This window comes from Impatiens glandulifera, chromosome 2 (assembly GCF_907164915.1).
Source record: "Impatiens glandulifera chromosome 2, dImpGla2.1, whole genome shotgun sequence".
Lineage (NCBI taxonomy): Eukaryota > Viridiplantae > Streptophyta > Magnoliopsida > Ericales > Balsaminaceae > Impatiens > Impatiens glandulifera.
The window spans coordinates 63238474-63265504 of record NC_061863.1 but is presented as its reverse complement, the minus strand read 5'-3'; the positions used below and the strand labels follow the sequence as shown (position 1 = coordinate 63265504).

Genomic DNA, 27031 nt, shown 5'->3' with positions numbered 1-27031 from the left:
AAAATGCAATATAAGATGCTTTATATATAGAAAAGATAAGATAAATGGTGTAGTATTATTTTGATGTTGGTTGGATTTGTATTAATGGGATTCACCAGTGCAGCCGTTACTCATTGATGGCAATTTCTTTTATTTTTTTTAATATTGTTTCGGTGGAAGTTGAGGCTTGAGATATGTGCTTTTATTTTCTAAATGATGATCAATGAGATTTAAGGTTTGCAGCCAAAAGAAAAAGGAGAGTAGTGAAGGTTTTGGAATTTTTTAATTTTATTTTAAAACTGTATTAATTAATGATATGGGTGAAATGTGAATGTCACATCTACCATTGGTCAAATAAATCATATGAGTTTACGTGCATTTAATTATAAAATAAACACATCACAACAGAAAAACAAAATAAAAGAAAAATACTAAGGTTTTCCATTGTTTTTTTAATTCAACTATAATAAAATATTAGTTTCATCTTTTGCATTAATTATATAACCCAAATTTTAAATTAAAATATTAAAATACTTTATATTTATTTAAAAATATATATTTTATCACTTTACATTATTTTATAAAAAAAAATTCACATCATCAAATTTTATCTAGACTTTAGAGTTTTATGAATCTTAAAAAAAAAACTTTGTCAATTTGTATAAATAAACTCACAAGTTCCAACAAATTAAATAATCCCTCGTTAGATTGATATTGAATTTTTAGATTTTGTTTAGAAAATCTTGTTTTATAAAAAAAAAGTTATTTAAATTTTTAATTAGTTTGATTATTAAATTGTTATTTTTTATTTAAAATATAAATTTAATAAAAAAATTAAAGTAAGAATATTTTAGTCGATGAAATGAGTAATTGGATGATTATAATGATAGTGATGTGATAAATAAAGAATTTAAAAACTTGATAAAATTAAAAAAAAAATAAAAAAAAAATACATGCCTAAAAATCTCATATCAAACTAGCTCCAATAAAGTAGATAAATGAGTTTAAGATATATTTTCTTTTAGTTGTCCTGAAAATTAGGGTAAAATCTCCATATGTTCAGAATGGGAAATTTAGGCTTGCCAAATTAATAACATTTGTTAGAAAATATCGAGGAATAAGTGGAAAATGTTAGAAAACGTGTAAGTTTTGTAAGAATTTATTTTTATGACATTTTTGAGATGTAACCGGATTAAGTCATGCTAAAATTAACAAAATCAAGGAAACTAATACAAGTTAAACTAAACAAATTGTCCAATCTACCAAGTTCTTAGCTCATTGAGAATTAAGGTCCAATGTGATGTTTGGAATATATAACCATCAAAGGCTGTTTTTTTTTTAAAAAAAAAATCCAACTAAAATCAAATTTTCAATCCATCACCTCTCAACAATCACCTCACTTATTTCATTAACTAAAATACCCTTATTTTAAATTATTAAATTTTATTTTATTTATATATATATTTTAAATCTTTTTACTAAAAATAATCATCACCTCCTTAAAATCATCACTAATCATTATTTTTTCCCCTAAATTTTAAAAAAACTTGAATTCGAACAAGTCAAAGAAGATGAAAATGGTTAAGAAACATGTGTGAAATGGATGGAGTCATGACCCAATTACGTGGGTTACTTCCACATGATGTCATTGAACTAATTCCCAATCTAACCTTGTTTTACGTTCAACTTCCCAAATAACTTATTTTATTCATTCATTCTCAAACTAATCTACTTCGCTATTCAAACTCACTTTTCATATTTTAATTTAATTTAATTTATTTATTTTTATTATATTTAAACTTATTTTTAAATATATTTATTTAAATTATTATTTTTTTATTAAAATATTTAAATTAATATATTTTATAAATTAGACTATTTATATTTTGACATATATATTTACATTATTATTTATATTTTGATATAAATATTTTAAATTATTATTTTTATAAATTTTATAATTTTAATATATATATTTACATTTCAATTATTATTTATATAATATAATATAATATAATATAATATAATATAATATAATATAATATAATATTCACTTTACCATCCTCATAAATAATTGATAAATACTAATATATTTAAAATATTTTAACTATAATCATATATAATAATTTCTAAAAATAATTAGAATCATTCTTCTCTAAATTATTAACAATTTTACTTAATAATGTTTTTTCATGAGTTATCCGTCTTAATTCGAAAATGCTAGCTTTGATTTTGTTAATTTTTTTTCTTTCTTAAAATTCCATTATGAATAAAATTATCATATTTCTCCTAATAATGTGCTATTGAGAACGTTTAATATTAATTTTCTTAAGCATATCTGAAATCGTTAACAATATATTTTATGTTAGGGTGTGTTTGATGAGGGGGAATTGGAATTGGAATTGACATTGGAATTCTAATTCCATAAGAATTGGCATTGAATTACAATTCAATTCCTATGTTTGGAAAAATGATAGAATTGTAATTCAATTCCAATTCCTATGTTTGGGAAAATGATAGAATTGTAATTCAATTCTAATTCCAATGTTTGTAAAATAAAATATCGGTTCAAAATGTTAACTTTTAAAATATGTTTTCACGTTTTGGCACGTTTAATATGTTTTTGACAATTTTTTTACATTTTCACACGTTTTTCACATTTACACACGTTTTTCACACGTTTTAACACATTTTTCACGTTTTCACACGTTTTTCACATTTTTCAAACGTTTTCACATGTTTTCATGTTTTTCACACGTTTTTCACGTTTTCACACGTTTTAACACGTTTTTCACACGTTTTAACACGTTTTTACACGTTTTCACGTTTTTTACACGTTTTAACACGTTTTCACGTTTTCCACACATTTTAACACGTTTTCACGTTTTCCACTCATTTTAACACGTTTTTTACGTTTTCACACGTTTTCACGTTTTTCACACGTTTTTTACCTTTTCACGTTTTTCACGTTATTCACACGTTTTAACACGTTTTTCACATTTTCAAACGTTTTCACGTTTTTTACACGTTTTTCACGTTTTTCACACGTTTTAACAAGTTTTTCATGTTTTTCACACATCTTTCATACTTTTTTACACGTTTTCACACGTTTTTCACGTTTTTTTACACGTTTTAACACGTTTTTTATACGTTTTAACACGTTTTTCACGTTTTCACACGTTTTCACGTTTTTTCACACGTTTTTCACATTTTTGGCACATTTAACATGTTTTTGACATTTTTAATATGTTTAACATGTTTTTTACACGCTTTGATAGGTTTAAAACATGTTAAACCTATTAAAAACGTAAAAACGAGTTAAACATATCAAAAATGTGTTAAATGTGTCAAATAAGTGAAAAACTTGTTAAACGTGCCAAAACGTGAAAAACGTGTTAAACGTGTTAAAACGTGTTAAATGTGTTAAAAATGTGTCAAACGTGTCAAAAACGTAAAAAAACATGTGAAACGTGTCAACAACGTGTTAAACGTGTTAAAAACATTTTAAATGTGTTAGAAACATGAAAACGTGTCAAAAACGTGTTAAACGTTCCAAACATGTGAAAAACTTGTTAAACATGCCAAAACGTAAAAAACGTGTTAAACGGGTCAAAAATGTGGTAAACATGTCAAAAACGTAAAAAAAGTGTTAAATGTGTTAAAAACGTGAAAACATGTTAAACGTATCAAAAACGTAAAAAAATGTGTTAAATGTGTCAAAAACGTGAAAACGTGTTGAACGTGTCAAAAACGTGTTAAATATGTGAAAAACTTGTTAAACATGCCAAAACGTGTTAAACGTGTCAAAAATGTGGTAAACGTGTCAAAAACGTAAAAAAATGTGTTAAATGTGTCAAAAACGTGGTAAACATGTCAAAAACGTGTTAAATATGTGAAAAACTTGTTAAACGTGCCAAAACGTGAAAAACGTGTAAAACGTGTTAAAAATGTGGTAAATGTGTCAAAACGTGTTAAATGTGTCAAAAACGTGAAAACGCGTTAAACATGTCAAAAATGTAAAAAAAAACGTGTTAAATGTGTCAAAAACGTGAAAACGTGTTAAACGCGTCAAAAACATGTTAAATATGTGAAAAACTTGTTAAACGTGCCAAAACGTGCAAAATGTGCCAAAATATAAAAAACGTGTTAAACATGTTAAACGTGTTAAAAACGTGAAAATCATGTTAAACATGTCAAAAACGTGTTAAACGTGTCAAAGACGTGAAAAACGTGTTAAATGTGTCAAAAACGTGTTAAACATGTCAAGGACGTGAAAAACGTGTTAAATGTGTCAAAACGTGTTAAATGTGTCAAAAACGTGTTAAACGTGACAAAAACGTGTTAAACGTGCCAAAAACGTGAAAATCATGTTAAATGTGTCAAAAACGTGTTAAACGTGTCAAGTACGTGAAAAACGTGTTAAATGTGTCAAAAACGTGTTAAACAAAACGTGTTAAACGTGTCAAAATATGAAAATATGTTAAACGTGTAAAAAACGTGTTAAAAACGTGTTTAATGTGTGAAAAACGTGTTAAACATGTCAAAAACATAAAAAAACGTGTTAATTTGGAATTACAATTCCGACCTAAAAAGATAGGAATTGAGAACTATCAAATTACACTATATTGAATTCTATTGGAATTCTAATTCCAATTCTTAATATTAAAGTGTCTAACAAACATAAGAATTGGAATTGGACCCTCCAATTCCAATTCCAATGCCAAATCCAGGGTTATCAAACACACCCTTAGATGATAAACATTTTTTACTTATGTTTTTATTATTGTTTCCCAAATGCTTAATCTTGTTATTTTCCACTTTATTTGATAACACTTTGAGCGATCATGTTTTTTTTTATGTTTTTGTCATTATATTTAAACCATTCTCATTTATATAATATTGGATTAATATTTTTAAAATAAAAATAAAAAGTTATATAAAATAATAATTAAAAGTAAATATATATTAAAATATAAATAATCAAATTTATAAAAATAATAATTTAAAATAATAATTTAAATATATGTATCAATATATAAATAATTAAATTTATAAAAATAACAATTTAGATATATATATATATATTTAATAATAAGTTTAAATATAAATAAATTAAAAAAAAAAAGAGTTTTGAATAATAAAATAGGTTAGTTTAAGAATAAATTAACAAGAGTTAGTTTTAGAAATTGAACTGAAAATAAGATGGTGTGGAGAATTGATTATGATGTGATTAGACTCTAGTCATGACTTGAGGAACAGTGAAGATTTGGAAGATTTGGAAGATGTTCCTAAGTGGATAACTTTGTCAAATATTTAATGGAATAGTAGTTACTAGAATTAATGTTATTTCATACCTTTTAAAAATAAATATAAAAAAAAAAAATTGGTTGAGAATGAAAGTAAGATTACAAAATATGTCCATGATCGGGATAAAAATCGTTCGAAGAGTGTGGGAGGAAAAAAAGTTTCTCTCCTACACAAAAATCTCTTGACATGATACTATTGAGGACAAAAATTTTTTTACCGAACATGACCATGTTTAGGATAAAAATCTTAGACGTGAATAAAAATTAATTTAATAAAAAATTAAATTAAATTAAAAAAATCTCTATTACAAATGTAGTAGGCTACGCCGAATTCGTGACATTATTTTCGTTATAACTTTGTTGCCCAAATCATTTTTCATATACACCGTACCTTCATTTGAAACATTTGATTTGTTATGCACTATTTTTTCTACTTAAACTATTTTAGTGAATTATATGACATAGATATGAAAACAAAAATAAAAATAAAATTAATGGGTAGGGTAGGTACCTTATATAAATCTCATTAACTACTAGTTAAATTGTTTGGTATGAGTTTATTAATTTTTGCGCTCACCACATATTTATGATTCGAATTCTATTGGTCTTGTTACTAGGTTCCTTCTTTTCTTTTCTTTCCTCTAGTAAGGGTTGGTTGTCAATTTCAAGCCACTCTGTCTAGAAGATATATGGATAGATATATCCATTGCAGAGTATTAAAATTTTCTGCATTTTGCAGAGTAGTAATGGTTGTGGATTGATCAGCTTCCCAATGAGGCAAGATAGCTATTGACCACATATTCACATGGACCATCTTCTACTTTTGCAATGGCTGAAATGTAACTCAAGGAATCCTCTATTGTTCCTGGTTGGTTCATAACGTTTTGATTTAAATCCTTATAAAAAATAAGTGTCGGTTAGGTTTAAGGAACCGAAGATAAAGACCTGTCGACAATAATGTATAAAGAATTAAGAAGTGAATTGAAATAACAATTTTGTATGTATGTGTTAATTGAAAGAAAGACGGTATTTAATTTTGCTAAATAGGACATAACCATAACAATGAAATGTCTCCGTCTAGCTAGCCATGAATTTAATTAATAATATTTATGATTTATAACTACTTTAATTAACTCTACTTGATCGAGACCTTACACCATATATATTTATAATTGGTTGGATGTCCATGTTTTACGTACATTTGATCAATATCACCTCATCTTTTAATTTTTTTTCTATTCACTCATCATTTATAACCGATGATTCATTAAATTTCACGCTCGTGATGTATGTATTTTTATTTAAATAGGAATCAATTTTATTTTATTGAAATATTATTAGTCTTATTTGAATTAAAGTAAAGTTATTAGTAGTGTTGTGCACACAAACTACTTTGGTACAATTTTTTTTTGTAAAATATAATTAATTGAGTTTTTTTTTGGAATTTAAGTATTCATTGAGTCTTAATTGAATTGAAATAGGATAGTGGTTTTGAGATAACATGTCATGGGTTATTGAAATAACTTAGATAAAAAATATAATGATGAATAATGATTTTGAAGAGCGATATGTTTTTTTTTTTATAAAAAAAATTAATATTTATTGATATATATAAATAAAATAAAAATAATAATTTAAAATAAAAATATTTTTATATTTTAATTAATGAATTGATTGATTTGATGAGTAAGGAGGGGATGAAGTGATGTTTGAATAACTCAAAACTAACAAGATCTAAGTAAATTAGTTGTGTTTTGCACACAAACGAGCTAAAACTACAAACTCCTTTTTTATTAAATTAAATATGAAGGTAAGTTTTAACATTTTATTAAACTATACGTACCCATTGAACTTTTAACTAATAATAATTTTGTTTATTTACAGTCCAAATTTCATATATACAACAAATGCTACAATAATGTACATAGTAGAGTTTCAGTTCACAAATAAATATTCTTTAAATTCTAACAAAAGATAATGAATATCTAATAAAGCTACAACTTACTTATTACTAATTTAAGTTGTTTAAAGTTAATATTTTGTCAGCATTATCATTATCATAATAAATTTTAAAAAGGGTTAAAATAAAAAATAAAAGTGATTTTATTTTTATTTGGTAGAGAATGTAATTAAATTAAATAAAAACTGATAAAAAAATAACATTTATAGCTCAAGCTAAATTATATAAATTAACTCAAATAATATATTTTTCAACAAAATAATTTTTTTCCTTTTAAAAAAATCAATTTATTAAAATAAAACAACCAAACTCAAACTCGAGCAAAGGAGATGAAATGGAGAAGGGAATAAAGTGTTATCGTATTGTTGACTATAAAAGGATAAAAGATGAGGCGATGTGAGGAAAGAGAAGAAAAATAAAATTTGTAATTTTTTCAGATAATCATTTTGCGCCATATCATTCCCCTATCAAATTTTCTCACTCAAATTTTATTCCTCAATCATTTCTCTTTAAATTTTAATAAATTAAATTGTTTAATTTTAAAATATTGTTTTTAACAATAAAGTCTCGTAGAAGTAAAAAGTATGATTATTTAAATAACTAATATGTTATTTTTAAATAAATTTGTTTTTAAAATTTATTGAATATAAGAAGCGAGATATTTGGATAAGCTGGCCAAAATGTCTTATTAATATTTTAATTAATTATTTCAATAATGTAATAATAGATCGAATAAATTTATTATTATTTTAGCAAAAAAAATTTAAAAAATATGTTATAAAAAAATTATCTCAAATAATTCTGATCAAACCATGAGCTCTTTTGATTTTTTTAAAAAAAAAAATTTCTAGTTTTTTCCTTAAAAAAAATATTTTATTTAATTTTTATGATTTAAAGACAAAAATATCTTACTTTTTGGGTGAAAATCTAAAATAAAAAAAAAAAACAAAAAACCAAAGATTAAAGCAGGCCCAAGACCTAAAAGAAAGAAAAAATGAGAAAATAAATTCAAATGCCCAACGTTTCTTTTTTCTCCCTCCTCCTTTAATTCCTTAATAAGTTCCTATTATACCCCTGGATTGGATAAAAATTACAATCAAACCTGCGGCAGATTAAAAGGCACCGCCCAGTCGACCGTTGGACTCATTTTCGATTGATTGAAATATCGCAAACCCTCTCTTCCTTCTCTCTTAGTTTACGAAGCATCTTCATTCGCATCCATGTAAGCATCTTTCTCATTATCCCTTCGATGTATTTGAGAAAGGAGACTCGTTCGATTAGTTTACTCATGTCTTATGCGCTTGCCCTAATCTTCTTTCTTTTATCTTTTAGTGAATTTCTCTATGTACTTCTTCATTGTAGATTAGTTTCATGAATATCTAGAATTAGTTCTTTAATACTACTAAAGGATCTACCAAAGATTGGTAAAATCAATCATTCCATAAGATGGATCCACTGAAACAAATTGCAAGAACAAGAATATTCGTAAATATGAGTGATCTTTAGTTTATGTTAATTTTCCAGATCTCCCATTTGTTATTCGAAATCTTTGAAAGCATATACTATTTCAGGGCCTTTTTTGTTTTGCTTCATTCACAGTACTATCTTGCGAGTCTATGTCTGAGCCCTTGTTTAGGAGATTATCTGAATCACTGTATCGACCTGCAATTTTTGAATATAGGCAAAAGGTCCCTGATAGACACTAGTACAGAGATGTTTCTAAGGAGATTCTTCCTTGGACGACCTGCAATTTTTGGATCCTTCCCTTTTATTTTCTGAATGGATGACAAACTTTTCCCCTGAAGTAGTGTGGTCCTTAAGGATTGTTCAAGAATTCCTCTTGATAGTGCTTGTTTCGATAAGATAGTTCCACGGAAACCAATTGCAAGAACAAGACTCTTGGAGTCTTCCTTGGTTTATGTTGATTTGCTTTTGTCTTTAGAATTACATGGGATCAAGATGATGATGTCTGTAGGTCATTTGGTTGTGTATTGAACATGGGTTGTGGGCTGTTTGATGTTAGTGGTTGAACCAGATTGTGCTTACAATGTTAATGCATATAAGTAATTTGTCTTTAAACTAGAACAAAAATCAGAGTTTGGATACTCAAAATATTTAACTGGACCAATGTTGCATTAATGTTGATTTTTCTCCATGTCTGCAAATGTATGGAACATCTCACATGTCCTTTGTTCTTTTTTTGAACTCCTGATGAATAAAGCATTATGGATGACAAACTTTTCCCCTGAAGTAGTGTGGTCCTTAAGGCTTGTTTAGTTTATGTTGATTTGCTTTTTTCTTTAGAATTACATGGGATCAAGATGATGTTGTCTGTAGGCCAATTGGTGTATTGAACATGGGTTGTGGGCTGTTTCATGTTAGTCATTGAACCAGATTGTGCTTGTGCTTGTGCTTGTGCTTACAGTGTTAATGCATATAAGAAATTTGTCTTTAACTTAGAACAAAAATCAGAGTTTGGATACTCAAATATTTAACTGGACCAATGTTGCATTACTGTTGATTTTTCTCCATTTCTACAAACGTATGGAACCTCTCACTTGTCCTTTGTTCTTTTGTTGAACTCCTGAGGAATAAAGCATTATTGATGTTGTCTTTACATGAAATCAGATGCTTGTCACTTATGCTTAGAGTCCTGATTTTTTTTCCCCTTTTTATGTTTCAGAACCTGCTGTCAGAATTCCTGTTTATAAACACTACAACTCCAATGGCGGTCCAAGCTGATCTGATTCAAAATCAAAACAACCTTCATTATGATGGTAATTAGAAGCCCCAATTTGAACTTTCGAGTAGTGTATTTCTTCCATTTTTATGTTAGCTTATGATAAATATGTTTCTTAGGAACTCTGCTCGGCGGAAAGATTAGCATCTCTAAGGCAGAAAAGAATATTGGTATATCAAGATCAAAGAACTCGAAGGCTCTTCATACATCTAAGCATTCAAATGTTAGTGTTAGAAAAATCTTGGGTGATCTAACAAACTCTGAGAAACCACGGTCACATCAGGCATCTAAGAGAGCTCAAGAATGTAAGAAGATGGACTCTATTATCATGGATGATCAACTTCAGTTAAAATCACAAGTTCCTTCTAGTGAAAAGGAGGGTATTGGAGGATCTTCTAAATCTGTATCTTGCATGGAATCAAAAGCTGTTCCGAAACCTTCTGAAAAATTGCAAACAGGGGGCAGGAAGGCGCTGGGTGATGTCACAAATTCACAAATTCCCAGCTCTATGGAACATGAAGGTTTCATGCATAATCACGGGGATTGCATCAAAGCAAGGAAGAGGTCAGAAATGATGAATATGAATTACTTTCTGGAGACAATTGGACAAGGTATGAAATATCAATATACCCTTTTATACATATATATATTTCGGTCTTGGAAAAATCTAACCAGTGACTTTGCTTTTCTTGTGAACAGATAAATCTATTAAGCTGGTTTCTCCTCCCCCTCTGTTTTCTTTCTCGAAGTCATATGAGGTTTGTATATATATAATTCTTTTACTTGTTGTTTTTTAATATACCGAGTTTTTTTGTATCCATATTGATGGCATGTGATAAAAAAATGTCTCAGTATGACGATGATGATCTGTCCCACTTGAAGGAATGGAAAGAGATACCCAAAAGTCCTCTATCACGACCTAAATCTACAAACTATTTTCCCGATTTCATGGATTTCGAGGAAGATGATGAATTTTTGGATTTAGATTGGAGGGTGGCGTCTCCTGATTTCAAATTGAAGGGTTCTCCTTAAGAATTGTAGCATTGATTGACAAAAACTCTCTTGGTGGCAAATAGTAGCTCTACTTTTCCCCTTCATGGGTTGCTTTGTTTTGTCAAGTCAATCAACTGATTGCTGGCCTCATTATGTAATGAATCTGTAATATGAGAATCTGACTCTCTCTTTCACTTGTTTTTGTTGAAATTGTATGAAAACTGCTTTCTTCTTTGTTAAAACAATTGTGGCAGCTTCAAAACCCTTATGTATGGCTAAAGTCTTGGATTTCTAGTTTTAATATGATGAATTGTGTAATAATTTGTTTTACCTGTTTTATTGATCAAATTACTTTTTTAAAAATAAAATAGATCTATATTAAGAACAAAATCCATTAGATTCCAAATATGTATCTGTGAACCAAATCATTTAAAAAATCAAGAATGTGTTAAGAGATCAATAATGGCATCCAATTCCTGATTTGAAGGAATGAACCCCAATAGACTTAAAAAAGAAGAAGAATATATAACAATGCCTATATTACAAGGCATCCAAATCCCATTCCCAGTCCAGCAATTTATTGCTTAAAGAATTGTTGCTAGTTATTTCAATCAATTCATAATTAGTAAAAACCTGGAAAGCATCCAATTCTTAAGTATCCAAGTAGGGCTAAACCCCTTTCTCTTTTTTGGACACTCATTTTCCCTTCACAAACTTTAACTCATCCCTCTTATTGGTTAAGGCATCATTTTAGCTTCTTTATATTGGTATCCTTTCTTTTCATGATCCCAGTTAAAATGATATTTTTAAATACAAAATATAAAGTTTAAAAGTATCACATATATTCAAAACAAGGTCTAAAGTTTATAATTTGCTCTCAAAAGAGGGACTTAATTTGTAACTTATTATCTTATTGTTTCCATCTTTGCTTCTTCTTCTTTTTCTCTCTCTAAATCTTGAACCTTTTATTTTTTTAAGTATTATTTCTTTAGAATAATTTTATTTTCAAGATGTAAACTATGACGTAGGTTTCTCAATATCGAGTTTAGCGAAATCCTCCGCCTCATTACGGTAGAATACAAAACCTCATTGGTTATGAATGCAACATTGAACATTTGTCCAGGAAAGCCATTTGGTTATACAAGGCATTTTGGAGGATATCTTTCAATATTTTTGCTAGAGTCTAGACATTGGACGACTTAATTATAAAGAGAATAGTTTATCTTCAAATTTACAGCCTATGGGATTTCCTAATCCCAAAACAATGATTAATGGAATTTTAGTTTTTCGTGAAAAGATGTTATTGTCGGAAACGTTTTGAATTGAAGGAGAGTGTCATGTGGTGTTATGCTAATTCTTCATAATTAAAAAAAACATATTATTATGTTATTGTCTTTGGTAAAGTCTCATGCCTATAACAATATAATACATCATAACCCGGGTTTCATCCTCCTACTAATTCAAAGGCCTCGTGATTTCATTGTATTAAGCTCCTAACAAAATTATTGTTAAGCCGACATAGTCAAGATTCTCAAGAACTTCTTGCATATACAAAATCTAATTGAAAATGATTTATAATACAAAAATGTTATAATAACTAATAATTCATTCATTAATGTTAGTTTAGTTTAGTCTAAAATTCTCTTTCACAATTTTTTTTCTAGCATTTTATTAAACAAAAGTGTTTTTAATAACTTATTTTTTGTCTAAAAAATAATACTTTCAAACAAAAATATATTTGAACATATGTCGTCAAGAAATTAAGAAATCCCACTAAGGTTTAATAGATTCCTTAGATGTCCAAGTAAAATCTATATATATATAATGATGCTTAATTTTTAAAGTGTCCGGATTGCCGGGTCGAGAGCTGTGGTTAATTTGGATACTTGGGTCGGATTGTGGGTTGACCCGCCTTTAAATTTAAAACGGTTAAAAATAAAATTAAAAATGCTAGAGGTATGTTTCGAACTTGCAACCTAACAAAACAAGTACAACTCTTTAACCAACTAGGCTACAAAGACTTTATATTTTAAATTCAACACCAAATTTGATAAACGCGGGACGTTTTAATATTAATATAAGTTCAACTTTTTAACTAACTAATCTATATATATATATAATGATGCTTAATTTTTAAAGTGTCCGGATTGCCGGGTCGAGAGCTGTGGTTAATTTGGATAATTGGGTCGGATTGTGGGTTGACCCGCCTTTAAATTTAAAACGGTTAAAAATAAAATTAAAAATGCTAGATTTATATTATTAATCGTGCAAATGCACGAGTTAAATGCTAGTTATAATAATTAAGAAACCATTCATTAACGGGATATTTGACCAAAATCTGTGTTCACAATAATGCCGAATTAGTTAATAAGATTGCCTCCTTTTTTTTTATAGCAAAACTATATATTTTTTATAAGATTATTGCTTTTTTTTTTCTAACCTTTAGTAAAAAAAATATTTTTTTAGTAAAAAAATGTATTCTTAATAATAAGATAGTAAAGGCTGCTACATCCAAACAAATATTATTTAGGGGAGATAATACGTAATTTAACCTATCATTGAACTTAGAAAACAAAATTTTCAATAATTAATAATTCATTAAAGAATCTATCGACCAATATTATAAGTCTTAATAAATTTTTTTTTGCCTTCTTAATAAAATTGTTCGCCATAAAGTTTAGATTTTAATAAAAGGTCGTTTAAAATACAAAATTTATTTATAATAATTAAAAATTTGCTTAATATTAAATTCAAACAAAAATTATCTTCACTAATGCAAATAAGTTAATAAGATTTTTTTTTTGTCATTTTAATAAGATTATAAATCTAGATTCCAAGCAAAAATATTATTAAGACGAGATGATCGAGAACTTCACACCATAAAACTTAGGTTTAAAAGATTATTTTTAGAATATAAAATGCTATTATAATTAATAATCAAATCATTAATGTTAGATTTGATAAAAGAAAATATAATTTATATTAATAAGAATTAAATTAATAAGATTATATTTTCTCTAGTATTTAGTAAAATAAATATTTTTGATTTAGTTGTCATTTTAACAAGATTATCTTTCCATTGAGAAAGAAACATAATTCCAAAGAAGCTAAAATCTAATTGAAAATTATTCAAAATATAAAAATTATAATAATTAAAAATTCATCCATTAATATCATATTTACCAAAAATGTCTACGTTTCACATGAGTTAATTCCTTTTGTAAATATTTTTTACCATGCAATTAATTTTTTTTTTATTAATATAAAAGAAAATAATTTATATGAGTCATAAAGAAGTAACTTTAATTAAGGAAGATGCGATAATGTTGCTAGGGAATTAGCCAATCGTTTATCTCTAAAAAGCCACGTCATGATGTTTATTGACCTTAAACAAATCATGAATTTAGATTAGGGCTTAGAGGGCGTTTTAGTCAAATCAAGAAGAAGGTGAAGGGTATTTTGGGTACGAAGTCAACCATAAATACGGGGCGAGGCTCGGACAAGATTCTCATCGTTCGTGAAATCAAATCATCATCGTCATCGTCGTAATCCACGTCCGGAGGCAGAGAGAACAGAGGAAAGGAAAGAGAGATAGAATCGAAAGTGTGAAGAGAGCGAAGGACGTCGCGACGGTTGTTCAGCGATCGGCGTTCTATTGATCGACGTCCGATTCTGAATAACTTGATCGTATCTTCGTTGATTTGAACAAACAGAGGAAGGCGTTGCAGAAAACTTTGTTCTTGTTGTTGTCTAGATCTGGAAGATTTTTCGCGTGCAGAAGGCATCTTCGCCGGACTCTATGTTTTCCATCGGGTGATTCTTCGCCGAAGCTTTTTCTGGAATCTGAAGAACAGGTACAAGTAACACTAGTCTTGATTGATAACTACGCTTTTATTTTGGTCCTTTATCACCGATCAGTGAAGAATGAGGTGCCTGAGTTCCTCAGATCTCATCCAGGAACGCCGGAATGATTCCATTGTTTCAGGATTCGACAGATCTCCCATTTGTTATGCGAATTCTTTGCAAGCATATACTGTTTCAAGATTTTTTTTATTATTTCGCTTCATTCACAGTACAATCTCCTGAGGCTGGAGAGGAAGATGATATCTAGCCCTTGTTCAGGAGATTATCAGAATCGCCGTATCGACTTGTAATTTTCCGATCTAAGCAAAAGGTCCCTAATTGATTAGTATAGAAAAGATTCTTCTGATGTTTTGAAGGAGATTCTTCCTTGGACGCGTTGATGAAAAATCCACATGCAAATATCGAAAATTTCTTCTGCTGTATGGATATCGTTAAATCATGCCTTTTCTTTTTCTCAATGGATGATAAACTTTACAGATCCTGTCCGACTCCTCACCGATATTTTTTCCTGAAGCAGCATGTTTCTTAAGGCTTGTTCTAGAATTCCTCTTGATAGTGCTTGTTTCTTTTTGGATGATCTTCAAGATAGTTTTATCTTTTTGGGGGAAAGTGAAGTTGGCCTGAAGAAAGTTACAACACCATTTTGTTCTTGGTTTGAAGATTCATCTCCGTGATGATGGTTGATTATTTAGCAGCAGATGTGGGGTCTTTGTTTTTTGAGAAACCTATGATGTTGTCATTTAAGAGTATTTGCACAATGCAAAAATAATTTTAATTTGAACTTAAATATCCTTTATAGAAGAAAATTGCACCTGTTTTCAACCATTTTTTCCGCAAATTCAACAAAATTATGGCGTGTACTGTTGGTGTTTTTTCCCATATCTCCTTTTTGAACTATTTTCTTGACCCTAAAGATTTTTGGGGAGGCATATGCTTGCAGTTTGTTTTCTGCTTTGTATCAGATATATTAGTTGTCATACATCATGCCTCTGGTTTCCATAGTTAATCTTACCAGTGGTTAATTCTTGGCTATAAACAGGATATTCAGATCTGTCCACCTATGATGCATTATTCTACCATGTGTGTAGAAGGAGCCTAATGTGGTGTTTGATTACATGGTGTGTGGTTAGCTCCGTTTTACCCTCCTTTATTCAATTCGAAATTTATATATTTTTCTTCATGGAATCATTTTAGGTCCTTTTATACATGGTGTTCTCTTTTGCCTTCTAGAGATTGATTTGAGAATTTCTAGTGCGTTGCCTCTAGTATTGAGCAGGAACAGGTTAATATAATTTTCCTCATTTCCTAAATCTGTATAAGTATTTGTTGAAGTGAAACGCACATTCAAATACACATGTTTGATAGACTAAAATCATCTGGTTGAATCATCTGGATATTTGAGCATTCTAAAATCATAAGCTATTCCCATGGAAAATGATAATTCTGAGGTCACATTCTTATGGCATATGGATATCTGGAGAAATTCAAGATTCAGATCTAGATTTTATTTTCAAATTGTTTGAATGAAGAATCAGCTTAATTAATTCATTAATTTTTTTAATTTTACTTTATGGATTTAGCTCAGGGCTTTGCTACATTGTATAGTATGTGGGCTTTATCTTGCACGAGAAGTTAGGTTAAGGAAATTGTGCTTCTTGCAGACTCGTTTTTGCAACTCTGGAACTCCTGTATGCACTAATTTAATAGGTCGAAAGACTAACGTACTCACTAAGGGGCCCTGCAAAGCTTGTGAGAAGGTGATTGTGCATGGAATAGAAACTCAAACTGCAACCATGTTGGGAACAGTTGGTGTTGAACTCACTAATTTTGTAAATCCTGAGTTAAGTTGGAAGACAACTACAAAAGGCTTTAGAACTTCTAGAAAAGGGACCAGAATCTGGGCTAACAGTGTTCTAGTGGATGCCAGGAGTCCTCAAAGAGACTGGTCATCTGTTTCTGAATCAGAGAAGGTAATATTCCTAGTTTTGCTTAGTATTTCATATCTTAAAATCTTGCGAAGTTAACTTTGTAATATGTTTGGCAGCATGGTGTAGCTGTTCTTGGGCGACGGTTTGCCGATCATGTGCAGCATGTACCATTTAAGAAAAGGAGACTTCTGCGCCATTCATCATCACCACCAGCTAGAAAGCAATCCCATTCTTCTCTAAAATCTAAGCTGAATAAAACCCAACACGGTAATGTTGCTTCAGATCAATGCTGTTCTGCAGATTTGGAATGCCCTTCACGAGCAATGACTTTGGATGAATCTGTGGTTGCTGTTTTCAGTCCTAAAGATGTTGACAAGTGTTTGAAAGATGGAAAGCCACCTAAATCCATGTGTAGGAAAAGACATTTGGACTTCTCAGGTATTGATCTTCTTGCAGAGACTGCCTGCAGTAGTATGATCAATGATATTGAGCATGTTAAAAACGAGACAATAGAAGATGAATCCTCAACTGCAAAGATAACTGACACCATTGCCTCAATGCAACTACCAAAAGAATCTGCGACATCTGTAGATGAAGTTGATGATTTTGTTGAAGACCCGCTTGCTGAACAGAAACCTTCAGATATTCAAGACATTCCTTCAGCTGAGTTGCAGAAAGCTGCTGATGTTTATGCCAGTGAGGTGATAAATCAATCTGCTTCTGTGAAGTATGACAGGTTACACTGGGACTTGAACACTGTTATGGAGGCGTGGGAACAACCCTTTGATGATTCCATTCTCAATCTTCAAAACGATGCTGTAAGCTGTCCTAATGGTGGCAGTCACAGTGAAAGGCTTCAGAAGATGGAAGGTTCAGGCTTGTGTGGGGATCCTGAGCATGCTCTGTTGCCTCTTGTGCAGTATCCTGTGGATAATTTTGCTAGTAGTGGTCCATCTTCTGAAATCTTCGAAATGCGTTCTTTTAACAATATCATGCAAAGTAGAGAAGATTCTTCTTTGCATGATGATGAATCCCAAATTAAGCATGATGTTTATTCTGGGAAAGTCACTAGCGATGACGATGTTAACCATGAGGAAGATTTCAGGGAACCTTCTCATTTCCCTGATATAGTGATAACAGCAGAGACCTGTCAAACGGTAAATGGTGAGCATTCTGTGAATAAGTTAGGCATAATGAATTCTTCTTGTGAATCATTTGAACAAGGAGGAGAAACGCAGTTGGGACAAGCTGCAAATGTTCACTTGCAGTCCAATAAGTCTCCTGACAAGTCTACAATGAGTTCTGTTGTTTCCAATATGGAGAATGGTTGCATGGTTGTAAATGAGAAGATGAGTGAGGCTCAGACAGGTTATGAGTCCTCTTTCGAAGATGGTGAGCTGAGGGAGGAGAATGAAGTTGAATGTGAAATTGACTCTTTGGACTATGGGGATGATGGGGAAAATGAGCATAATGCTTCTAATTTTTTCCCACCAGAATCTAGTTCTCCTGAATGCCAAAATATGAGGAAGGGGATTTCACTGGAGAGTGCTGTGCAAGATGGAATAGGTGAAGATATGATGGGACTGACACAATCGGCTAGTTCAAATACTAAACAACAGTCAGGACGTGATCTTCAATTGCCAGAAGGTTGTGAGGCTTCAAGTGGTAGAAGTGTAGCCACTAATGCTGTCAGCAGCTCAAGACTCAATTTTATCAATAATTGTGTTGATGAATCACTTGACGGTAAAGTCACCACTTTTGCAGCAGAGAGTATACCCAAGGTATCTATAGGGAAAAAAATGTTTTCGCATTTGGAAAGACCATCACGATCTGATGTTAGGCACTGGAAGGATGCTGTTTATGCAAAGAAAACTGGGTATGCCCGAATCCTGTTACTTATGTGTCTCAGTTATTTATTTAGCTTTATAAAACTGAAAAATTAAGTTCTGAATACTGAATTTTACCTGCCAAATTAATCTAGTGTGTGAAAGATAACTGCTGAATAAACCAAATGAAACCGATATCTGATTTTAAGTATTATATATTCAAGTTGATTTGATGTAATATGGAATTAAAGTTGGGAAAGTATTCTACGACTATTTTATCCTTTGGTTAATTTTCAAGGATTAGAGTTAATTTTTTTTAAATGTTATTTGAGTTGAATATGGACTTAAATAATTAAGTGATCTTAAATAACAATTATCAAAAAAATTAATTGAACTGAGCATTTAATTATTTAGATTAAGTGATAAGTTATGTGAATTCTTAGAAATGGTTGCTCTATTATTAATTTGCAGATCCAATCATGTTGATGAATCAAGGGCCCTAACCCTAGAAGAAAGGGGTGCTGCATCAGACAAGTTTTCGAGGAGAGTGAATTCTTCCTCCTTGCAACAAGAAGACAGAGACAACAAAGATGATGATTGTGTTGGTTCTTCTTCGGCCTCCTACTGGGATTCGAGAAACAAAAACTATTATTATAAAGACGGTGCTTATGGTGGTCCTTCCCGCACTAGATCACCTGGTAACGACTATATAGAGCGCAGGAGAACAGTTTCAATGAGAGATGATAGCAGGAGGAGCAGAAGAAGTCGAGGAGGGTTTACAAGAAGAAGCACCAGGAATGATTTCCCAAGTGATAATAAAGAACAATGCATTTCTCCTGTTCATGTAAGAAGAGGAGCTGATTTATCTAGACCTAACAGGAAATCCAGGTCTAGGTCTAGGTCCAGAACTCGATCCCCCCCTGCATGGAATTTGTTGCCGCCAAGAGAAAGAAGATATATTGGAGTCAAGATGGAGAGGACACGACTCCCATACGAAGAAGATAATTTATTGCCGTCTGGTAGATTTTCCTCCAAGAAATGGAACGATGATTCTGATCGTATCAGCAGAAGATCACCACCTGGAAGAATGTTTAATCGGTCAAAATTTGATGAGCAGTTTCGATCAGGTAATAATGATGATAGAAGTGGTAGTAGGGTAAGCAAGTATGACAGCAGCAACAGCTTTGACGATGATAGAAGAAAACAGTATGAAATGGTTCATAATAGTAGTAGTAGGGTCAGACGGTTTGACACTAACGGTGTTGTTAAGCAGTTCAGGTATGATTTTGACGATCACAATGAAAATAGGTACATTAGGAGGAGCAATGACAGGAATATCGTTAGGGAAGAAAGGGTTTTTCGATGTAGCGCTGCCAGGACTTATACTTCTGGTCCTAAATTCTCTGCAATTCCAGAATATGATGAACATTTATCACCAGCAAAAAGATGAATCCTCTCTGGTTTCTTTGTGCATTGAGTAGCAATTTAAGGTCTAAATAGGATTTTAGATTTTCCTATTTTTCTTTCTTTTTTGTCAGCCTGTAGATAGGTATTTCACCATCTTAATTGATTTTAAGTTATAATTTTTTTTTTTAATCTTTTCTTCACTCTTGGCTAACTTTCCATTCGTTACAGTCATGTTAGAGGATGGATAAAATTTAAATAAAACGCTGACTAGGATATAAAAGTAAACATTTATATGTCAAAGTAACATTTACAGTCATGTTATTATTTATTAGTATTCATATACATATTGTTGTAATAAACAAAGTTTTAAATCTTCATTAAAATTTTGTTCAATTAAAGAACAGATTATTTAGTATCATAAGTTTCTTTTTAGACTAAATACACCTCAATTTTGATTCTCATTATAAAGTTCAATAGTTGATGTGTATTAAAATACCTATTTATTATAAAAATAAGATAATTTAATAAAAATAAATAAATTATTAGCCATTTCTTAATTTTTTTTTATAAGTTTGATTTTGTTTATTTCATAAAGGTGGATTTGATTTTTTTTTTTTTTTTTTGTAACGTGCTTGAATTGTTTTTTGGAAAATTTATGAATGAATTTGCTAGATTTAGTTTAGATTTTTATCTATTTTAAGAATTAAAAAATTAGAGAATAATATAATATTTTTAACATAAAAAATATATAATTATTTATTTATTTTTCCTTTAAGATGGGCTTGAGCCCAAATCAGACCTCACTCACGTTATATAGATTAAATGTTAAATCGGACAAATTTAATTTTCTTATTTGTTTAAAATTATTCAATTTAATAATATAATTTTAATTATACAATAAATAAACTTATTTTTTTTGATTTATTTGCACTAATAAGTCCAATTAATAACTATAATTATAGAGATGCATAACGTGGAATTAACCAATCGTTTATCTCCGAAACTCCACGTCATGAAGTACTTTGACATTAAATAAAAATTTGACTTTTAGGTAGGGCATAGAGGGGAGGGTATTTTAGTCATAAAAAGGAGGGGTATTTTGGGTCCTAAGTCAACCATAAATACGTGGTGAGGCTCTGAGTTTCCCTTGTCATCGTTCGTGAAATACTGTCAGCCACGTCCAGAGGCAGAAAGAACAGAAGAAAGATAGATAAATCGAAAGTCTTGAGGAGATAAGGTTTGGCCGGGCGATTCTTCAGCCGTTGTCGTCGTCTCTGTTATATAATCGTATATTTATTCTTGCTGATAACGGATCAAACCTTCAAACGAGAACCACGTAGCGGAAGAGTTTTCGATCGTCTTCAGTTGCAAGATCTGGAAGATTTTACATCGGACGATACTCGATCCATTTCTGGAATACGAAGAACAGGTATAAGCAACACTAGTTGTGATACCTACGCTTTTATTTTGGTCCTTTATCATCGATCAATGAAGAACAAGGTTCATGTGTTCCTCAGATCTCGATCGGCAACATCGGAGAAGCTTCTCTTGTTTTTAGATTTGTCAGATCTCCTATTTGTTAAGAGAAATCTTTGGAAGCGTATACTGTTTCAGGATCTTTTTCTATTTCACTTCATTCACAGTATTATGAGAGAGGATGAAGATATCTGGCCCTTGTTCAGGAGATTATTTTAATGATTAATTTTCGGATCTCGGCAAAAGGTTCCTAATTGATAAGTAGTATAGAAATTGTTCCTCGGACGCTCTGATGAAAACCCACTTGAAAATATCGAAAATTTCTTCTGTTGAATGAATAATCATTAAATCCTGCCTTTTTCTTTTCTGAATGGATGGCAAACTTTACAGATCCTGACTGATTCCTCACCGATTTTTTGCCCTGAAGCAACATAGTCCTTGAGGCTTGTTCATGAACTCCTCTTGATAGTTCTTTTATATCTTTTTGGATCATCTTCAAGATATTTTGATCCCTTTTGGGAAAGGAAATTTTGTCTGAAGAAAGTTACATCACCGTTTTCTTCTTGGTTTTATGATTCATAGCGGCGTTTGGATGATGATGGTTGCTTAGTTACCAGCAGCAGATGGGGTCTGTCTCATTTGAGAACATCTGTACAAAGCAAAAATAATTTTAATTTGAAACTAAAGAATTTTTTTTCTGTTTTCGACCAACTTACTTCTATCCTCAATATTCAAAGTTCAAGCAACGAAATTTTTGTTTCCCCACATCTCCTCTTTTAACTATTTTCTTTACACAAAAAGGTTTTTTGTGGAGGCATGGTGCAGTTTGTTTTCTTCTTTGCATCAGATATATTAGCTGTCGATACATCATGCACTGGTTCCATTGTTAATCTTGCCAGTTTTTTATTCTTGGCTTTCAACAGGATATTCAGATGATGCATTATTCTACCATTTGCAGAGGAAAAGCTTAATGTGGAGTTTGATTACATGGTGTGTGTGGTCAGCTTCTTTTTTGCCCTCCTTTCTTTGAATTCAGAAGTAAACGGTTTACTAAAATTTTCCATCACGGAATCATTTTAGGGCCTTTTGTATGCTGTGCTCTCTTTTACTTTCTAGTGAGATTGACTTGAGAATTTATGCATTGCGAACAGGAAACAAGTTAAAAATAAATGATTTAGAGAAAGCTGGTATAGTTTCCTGATACGCACAATCTGTAGATGTATTTGTTGAAGTGACATGTACATTCAAATACATGTTTGATGGACTAAAATTATTTTGAATCAAATGGATATATGTTTATGAAGATAGGTATAATCAGATGGTCATGCTTGTTTATTTATAGAGATTGGAATCTAAAATCGTAATCTTTTCCATGGAAAGTGATATTTTGGAGGTTGATATTATTATTGCATAAGAATATCTGAAGGAAATGAAGAAGCAATAGTTTAGGGCCCAATTTTATTTTCAAATTGTTTCAATGAAGAATCAGCTTAATATGTTTTGAATTTTACGTTGTTTTATTATGTTTTGGATCAAGGCTTGGATACATTGCATATAATTTTGTTTTTTTTTTTATTGGGAGGTTATGATAATGAAATTTGCTACTTGCAGACTCGTTTTTGCAACTGTGGAACTCCTGTATGTATTGATTTAAAATGTCAGAAGACTAAAGTACTCTCTAAGGGACCTTGCAAAGCTCGTGACAGGGTGATGGTTGATGGAATAGAAACTCAAACTTCAAACATGCTGGGAACAGTTGGTGTTAAACTCACTAATTTTGTAAATCCTGAGTTAAGATGGAAGACAGCTACGAAAGGCTTTAGAACTTCTCGTAAAGGGACCAGAGTCTGGGCTAACAGAGTGCTAGTGGATTCCAGGAGTCCTCATAGAGACTGGTCATCTGTTTCTGAATCAGAGAAGGTACCTAGTCCTAGTTTTGCTTAGTATTTGGTAGCTTTACACTTTGTGATGTTAACTTTTAATGTTTGTGGCAGCATGGTGTAGCTGTTCTTGGGCAACGGTTTGCCAATAAGGTGCAGCATGTACCATTTAAGAAAAGAAGACTTCCAGCTAGGAATCAATTCCCTTCTCTAAAACCTAAGCTAAATAAGACACGGCATGGTAAAGGTGCTTCAGGTCAATGCTGTTCTGCAGACTTGGATTGCCTTCCAGAAGAAGTGACTTTTGATGATAAAATAGTTGCTGTTTTTGGTCCGAAAGGTGTTGATAACAGTTTGACAAATGGAAAGCCATGTAAATCCATGTGTGGGAAAAATCATTTGGACTTCTCTGGCATTGCTCTTCTTGCAGCTATTGCTTGCAGTAGTATGATTAATGATATTGGGCATGCTAAAGAAGAGTCTATAGCAGATCAATCTTCAACTGCAAAGATAACTGACACTGTTGTGTCTGTGTCATCTGTAGATGCAGTCTTGAAAGAACCTGTGACATCTGTAGATGCAGTCCTGAAAGAACCCGTGACATCTGTAGATGCAGTTGATGAGTTTGTTGAAAACCCATCACCTGAACAGAAGCCTTCAGATGCTCAAGACATTCCTACAGCTGAGTTGCAGAAAGCTTCTGATGTTAGTGATCGTGAGGTGATAAATCAATCCGCTACTGTGAAATATGACAGGTTACACTGGGACTTGAACACTGAGATGGAGGCGTGGGAACAACCCTTTGACGATGGCTTAAGCTTTCCTGATGGTGGAAGCCACAGTGAAAGGCTGCAAAAGACGGAAGGTTCAGACATGTGTGGGGATCCTGAGCATTCTCCGGTGCCTCTTGGGCAGTATCCTGTGGATAATGATATAATTTTGGGTAGAAGTTGTCCATCAACTGAAATCTTGGAAACGCGTTCTTGTAACAGTGTCATGCAAACTAGAGAAGAATATTCTTTGCACGATGTTTGTTCTGGTCTTCTAATTGAAGGAAAAGTCACTAGCGTTGAGGGTGTTAACCTTGAGGAGAATTTCAGGGAACTTTCTCATTTCCCTGATATACACAGAACAGAGACCTGTCAAACGGTTAATGTAGAGCATTCTACGAATAAGTTAGGCATTATGAATTCTTCTTGTGAATCACTTGAACAAGGAGGGAACTTGTGTTTATTGGGCACTACTGGTGGAGAAATGCAGCTGGGACATGCTGTAAATGTTCTGAGCCAAGAGAATCTAGTAGATGCTACTCCTGATGCATCTCCGATTGTTTCCTTGCAGTCCAATAAGTCTCCTGACAAGTCTACGTTGAGTTCTCTTATTTCCAATGTAGAGAATGGCTGCATGGCTGTTAATGGGAGGATGAGTGAGGCTCAGACAGGCTATGAGTCCTCTTTTGAAGATGGTGAGCTGAGGGAGGATTGTATTTTATATCTTGGGGAGGAGAATGAAGTTGAAATTGACTCATTGGACTATGGGGATGACGGGGAAGTGGAGCATAATGCTTCTAACTTTTTCCCACCTAAATCTAGTTCTCCTGAATGCCAAAATATGAGGAAGGGGAATTCTCCGGAGAGTGCTGTGCAAGATGGAATATGTGATGATATGGTGGGACTGACACCATCAGCTAGCTCAAATACTAAACAACAGTCAGGACGTGATCTTCAACTGCCAGAAGGTTGTGAAGCTTCAAGTGGCAGAAGTGTAGCCACAAATGCTGTCAGCTCAAGTGATGGTAAAGCCTCTTGTGCAGCAGAGAGTGTACCAAAGGCATCTGGAGGAAAAAAATTGTTTCCACACTTGGAAGGACCATCACGATCTGATGTTATACACTGGAAGGATGCTGTTTATGCAAAGCAAACTGGGTATGCCTAAGCCCTGTACTTATGTTAATTATTTAGTTTCTACTCTATTTTTAAAAATATAATTACCCTTTTTCTAATGTATTGATTAATTTTCAGATCCAGTAATCTTGATGAAGCAAGTGCCCTAGCCCTAGAAGAAAGGGATGCTGGATCAGACAAGTGCTTCAGGAGAGTGATTTTGCCAGACAGAGACCACAAAAATGATGATTGTGTTGGTTCTTCGGCATCCTACTGGGATTCTAGAAACAACCACTATTTAACTAGTTATCATCATCCACAAGAGACCGATGACTACTCCAGGCTAAATGATGAAAAACCAAGGGGGTTAAATTATCATGGTCAGAGACAACCTATAAGTTATTCCTCTAAATGCGTTTTCCTCAAGAGATCACCAAGAAATGATAGCAGGAGCAGAAGCCGAGGCAGCAGACCATCAATTGTTGGGCAAGGGTTTACCAGAAGCACCAGGAATGACTTCCCATGTGCTGCACCTGATGACCTAGCATCTGATAATCATTCATTATTCTCTGCGCGGATGGTGCATAGTATACCCCAGAGAGAACAACATTGCATTTCTCCTGTTCCTTTAAGAGGAACTAACTTTTCTAGAAATCACAGGAAATTTAGATCACGGTCTAGAACTCGATCTCCCCCTGTATGGAATTTTCCAAGGGAAAGATATGTTGGAGTCAAGCACCGCAGTAGGTCACCAGATTTAAGGTTTGAAGCCAGAATGGAGAGGACACGGCTCCCTTTTACCAAGTCCAGTTTCACATCAGACGAGGAAGATAATTTCTTGCCGTCTGGTGGTAAACTTTTCTCCAAGTACCATTCTAAATGGAATGATAGCCGGAATGATGATTCTGATCGTATCAGCAGCAGATCACCTGGAAGAATGTTTAAGCGGAACCAGAGGTTCAATTGGGTAGATTCCATGGGGAGGACAAAATTTGATGAGCAGTTTGGAGGTGGCATGGTTCGTTCAGGAAGGTTTACTGATATGACTGGTAGAGGAAGCAAGTATGAAAGTTGTGACGATGATAGAAGAAAACATACCGACAAAAATGGGATGGTTCATCGGTTCAGGCGCTATGACACCAATGGTTTTGTTAAGAGGGCCCGGAATGATGCTGAAGATTTTGAAGCTTACAACATTCATGATGAAAATAAATACATTAGGAGCCGTGATGATAGAAGAGAGATAATCAGGAGCACAAGGGAAGAAAGGGGATCTTTTCGATGTAGCAGTGGCAGGACATATACTTCTGGTCCAAAATTTTCTGCAATTCCAGATTCTTATGTTGATGTATCACCCAGAAAAAGATGAACTTCTCTGGCTTTGCAATCATAAGATGCCATTTTTTGTGCATTGAGCAGCCATTTAAGGTTTAAACAAGATTAGTTTTTTCTTCTTCTTTGTCAGTTGATAGATAGTATTTCAGCATCCTAATTGGTTTTAATTATAATTTTTATTTTAATCTTTTTCCATAGGCTGAGGTTTACTCAACTAATTTGAATTTTTGTTCACTCTTGACTACCTTTCTCTCCCCATATTATAGGTCAGAAAGATGCAATGGTCATTAAATGATTGTTTTAATATATGGTTGTTCTTATAAACATTGGAAATGATTCCCAGACAAAATATACTTGGACTTCCCTCGTACACCTAAAAAATCCTCCATTATTCTTTGTTCTCGGTTAGTTATTCCATATGTACAAACTACCCATTTGCAGTTGGGCTATTCTT

At 31.9% G+C, this 27031-nt stretch overlaps 2 protein-coding genes across 6 annotated transcripts; both read left to right on the top strand.

Annotated features, from left to right (window-relative positions):
• The first annotated feature begins 8359 nt into the window (after nucleotides 1–8359).
• LOC124927293 lies at nucleotides 8360–11203 on the top strand. Its single transcript, XM_047467686.1, has 5 exons — nucleotides 8360–8467; nucleotides 9929–10022; nucleotides 10105–10596; nucleotides 10685–10743; nucleotides 10838–11203. Exons 2-5 carry the CDS (start codon nucleotides 9971–9973, stop codon nucleotides 11015–11017), a joined length of 783 nt encoding a protein of 260 aa, XP_047323642.1. The 5' UTR covers nucleotides 8360–8467; nucleotides 9929–9970; the 3' UTR covers nucleotides 11018–11203.
• Nucleotides 11204–14501: 3298 nt separating this feature from the next.
• On the top strand, nucleotides 14502–26808 carry LOC124923949. 5 transcript variants are annotated; one of them, XM_047463959.1, is made up of 5 exons: nucleotides 14502–14832; nucleotides 15882–15960; nucleotides 16504–16812; nucleotides 16887–18646; nucleotides 19068–20188. In XM_047463959.1, the coding sequence occupies exons 2-5, from the start codon at nucleotides 15958–15960 to the stop codon at nucleotides 20044–20046; spliced, it is 3051 nt and encodes a 1016-aa protein (XP_047319915.1). In that variant the 5' UTR covers nucleotides 14502–14832; nucleotides 15882–15957; the 3' UTR covers nucleotides 20047–20188. The 5 variants fall into 5 exon arrangements, with proteins under 5 accessions (XP_047319915.1, XP_047319916.1, XP_047319914.1 ...); XM_047463957.1 differs by lacking the exons at nucleotides 14502–14832; nucleotides 15882–15960; nucleotides 16504–16812; nucleotides 16887–18646; nucleotides 19068–20188 and adding exons at nucleotides 21168–21432; nucleotides 22403–22469; nucleotides 23091–23399; nucleotides 23474–25284; nucleotides 25381–26808; XM_047463960.1 differs by lacking the exon at nucleotides 14502–14832 and having other exon boundaries at nucleotides 15545–15960.
• Nucleotides 26809–27031: the final 223 nt, after the last annotated feature.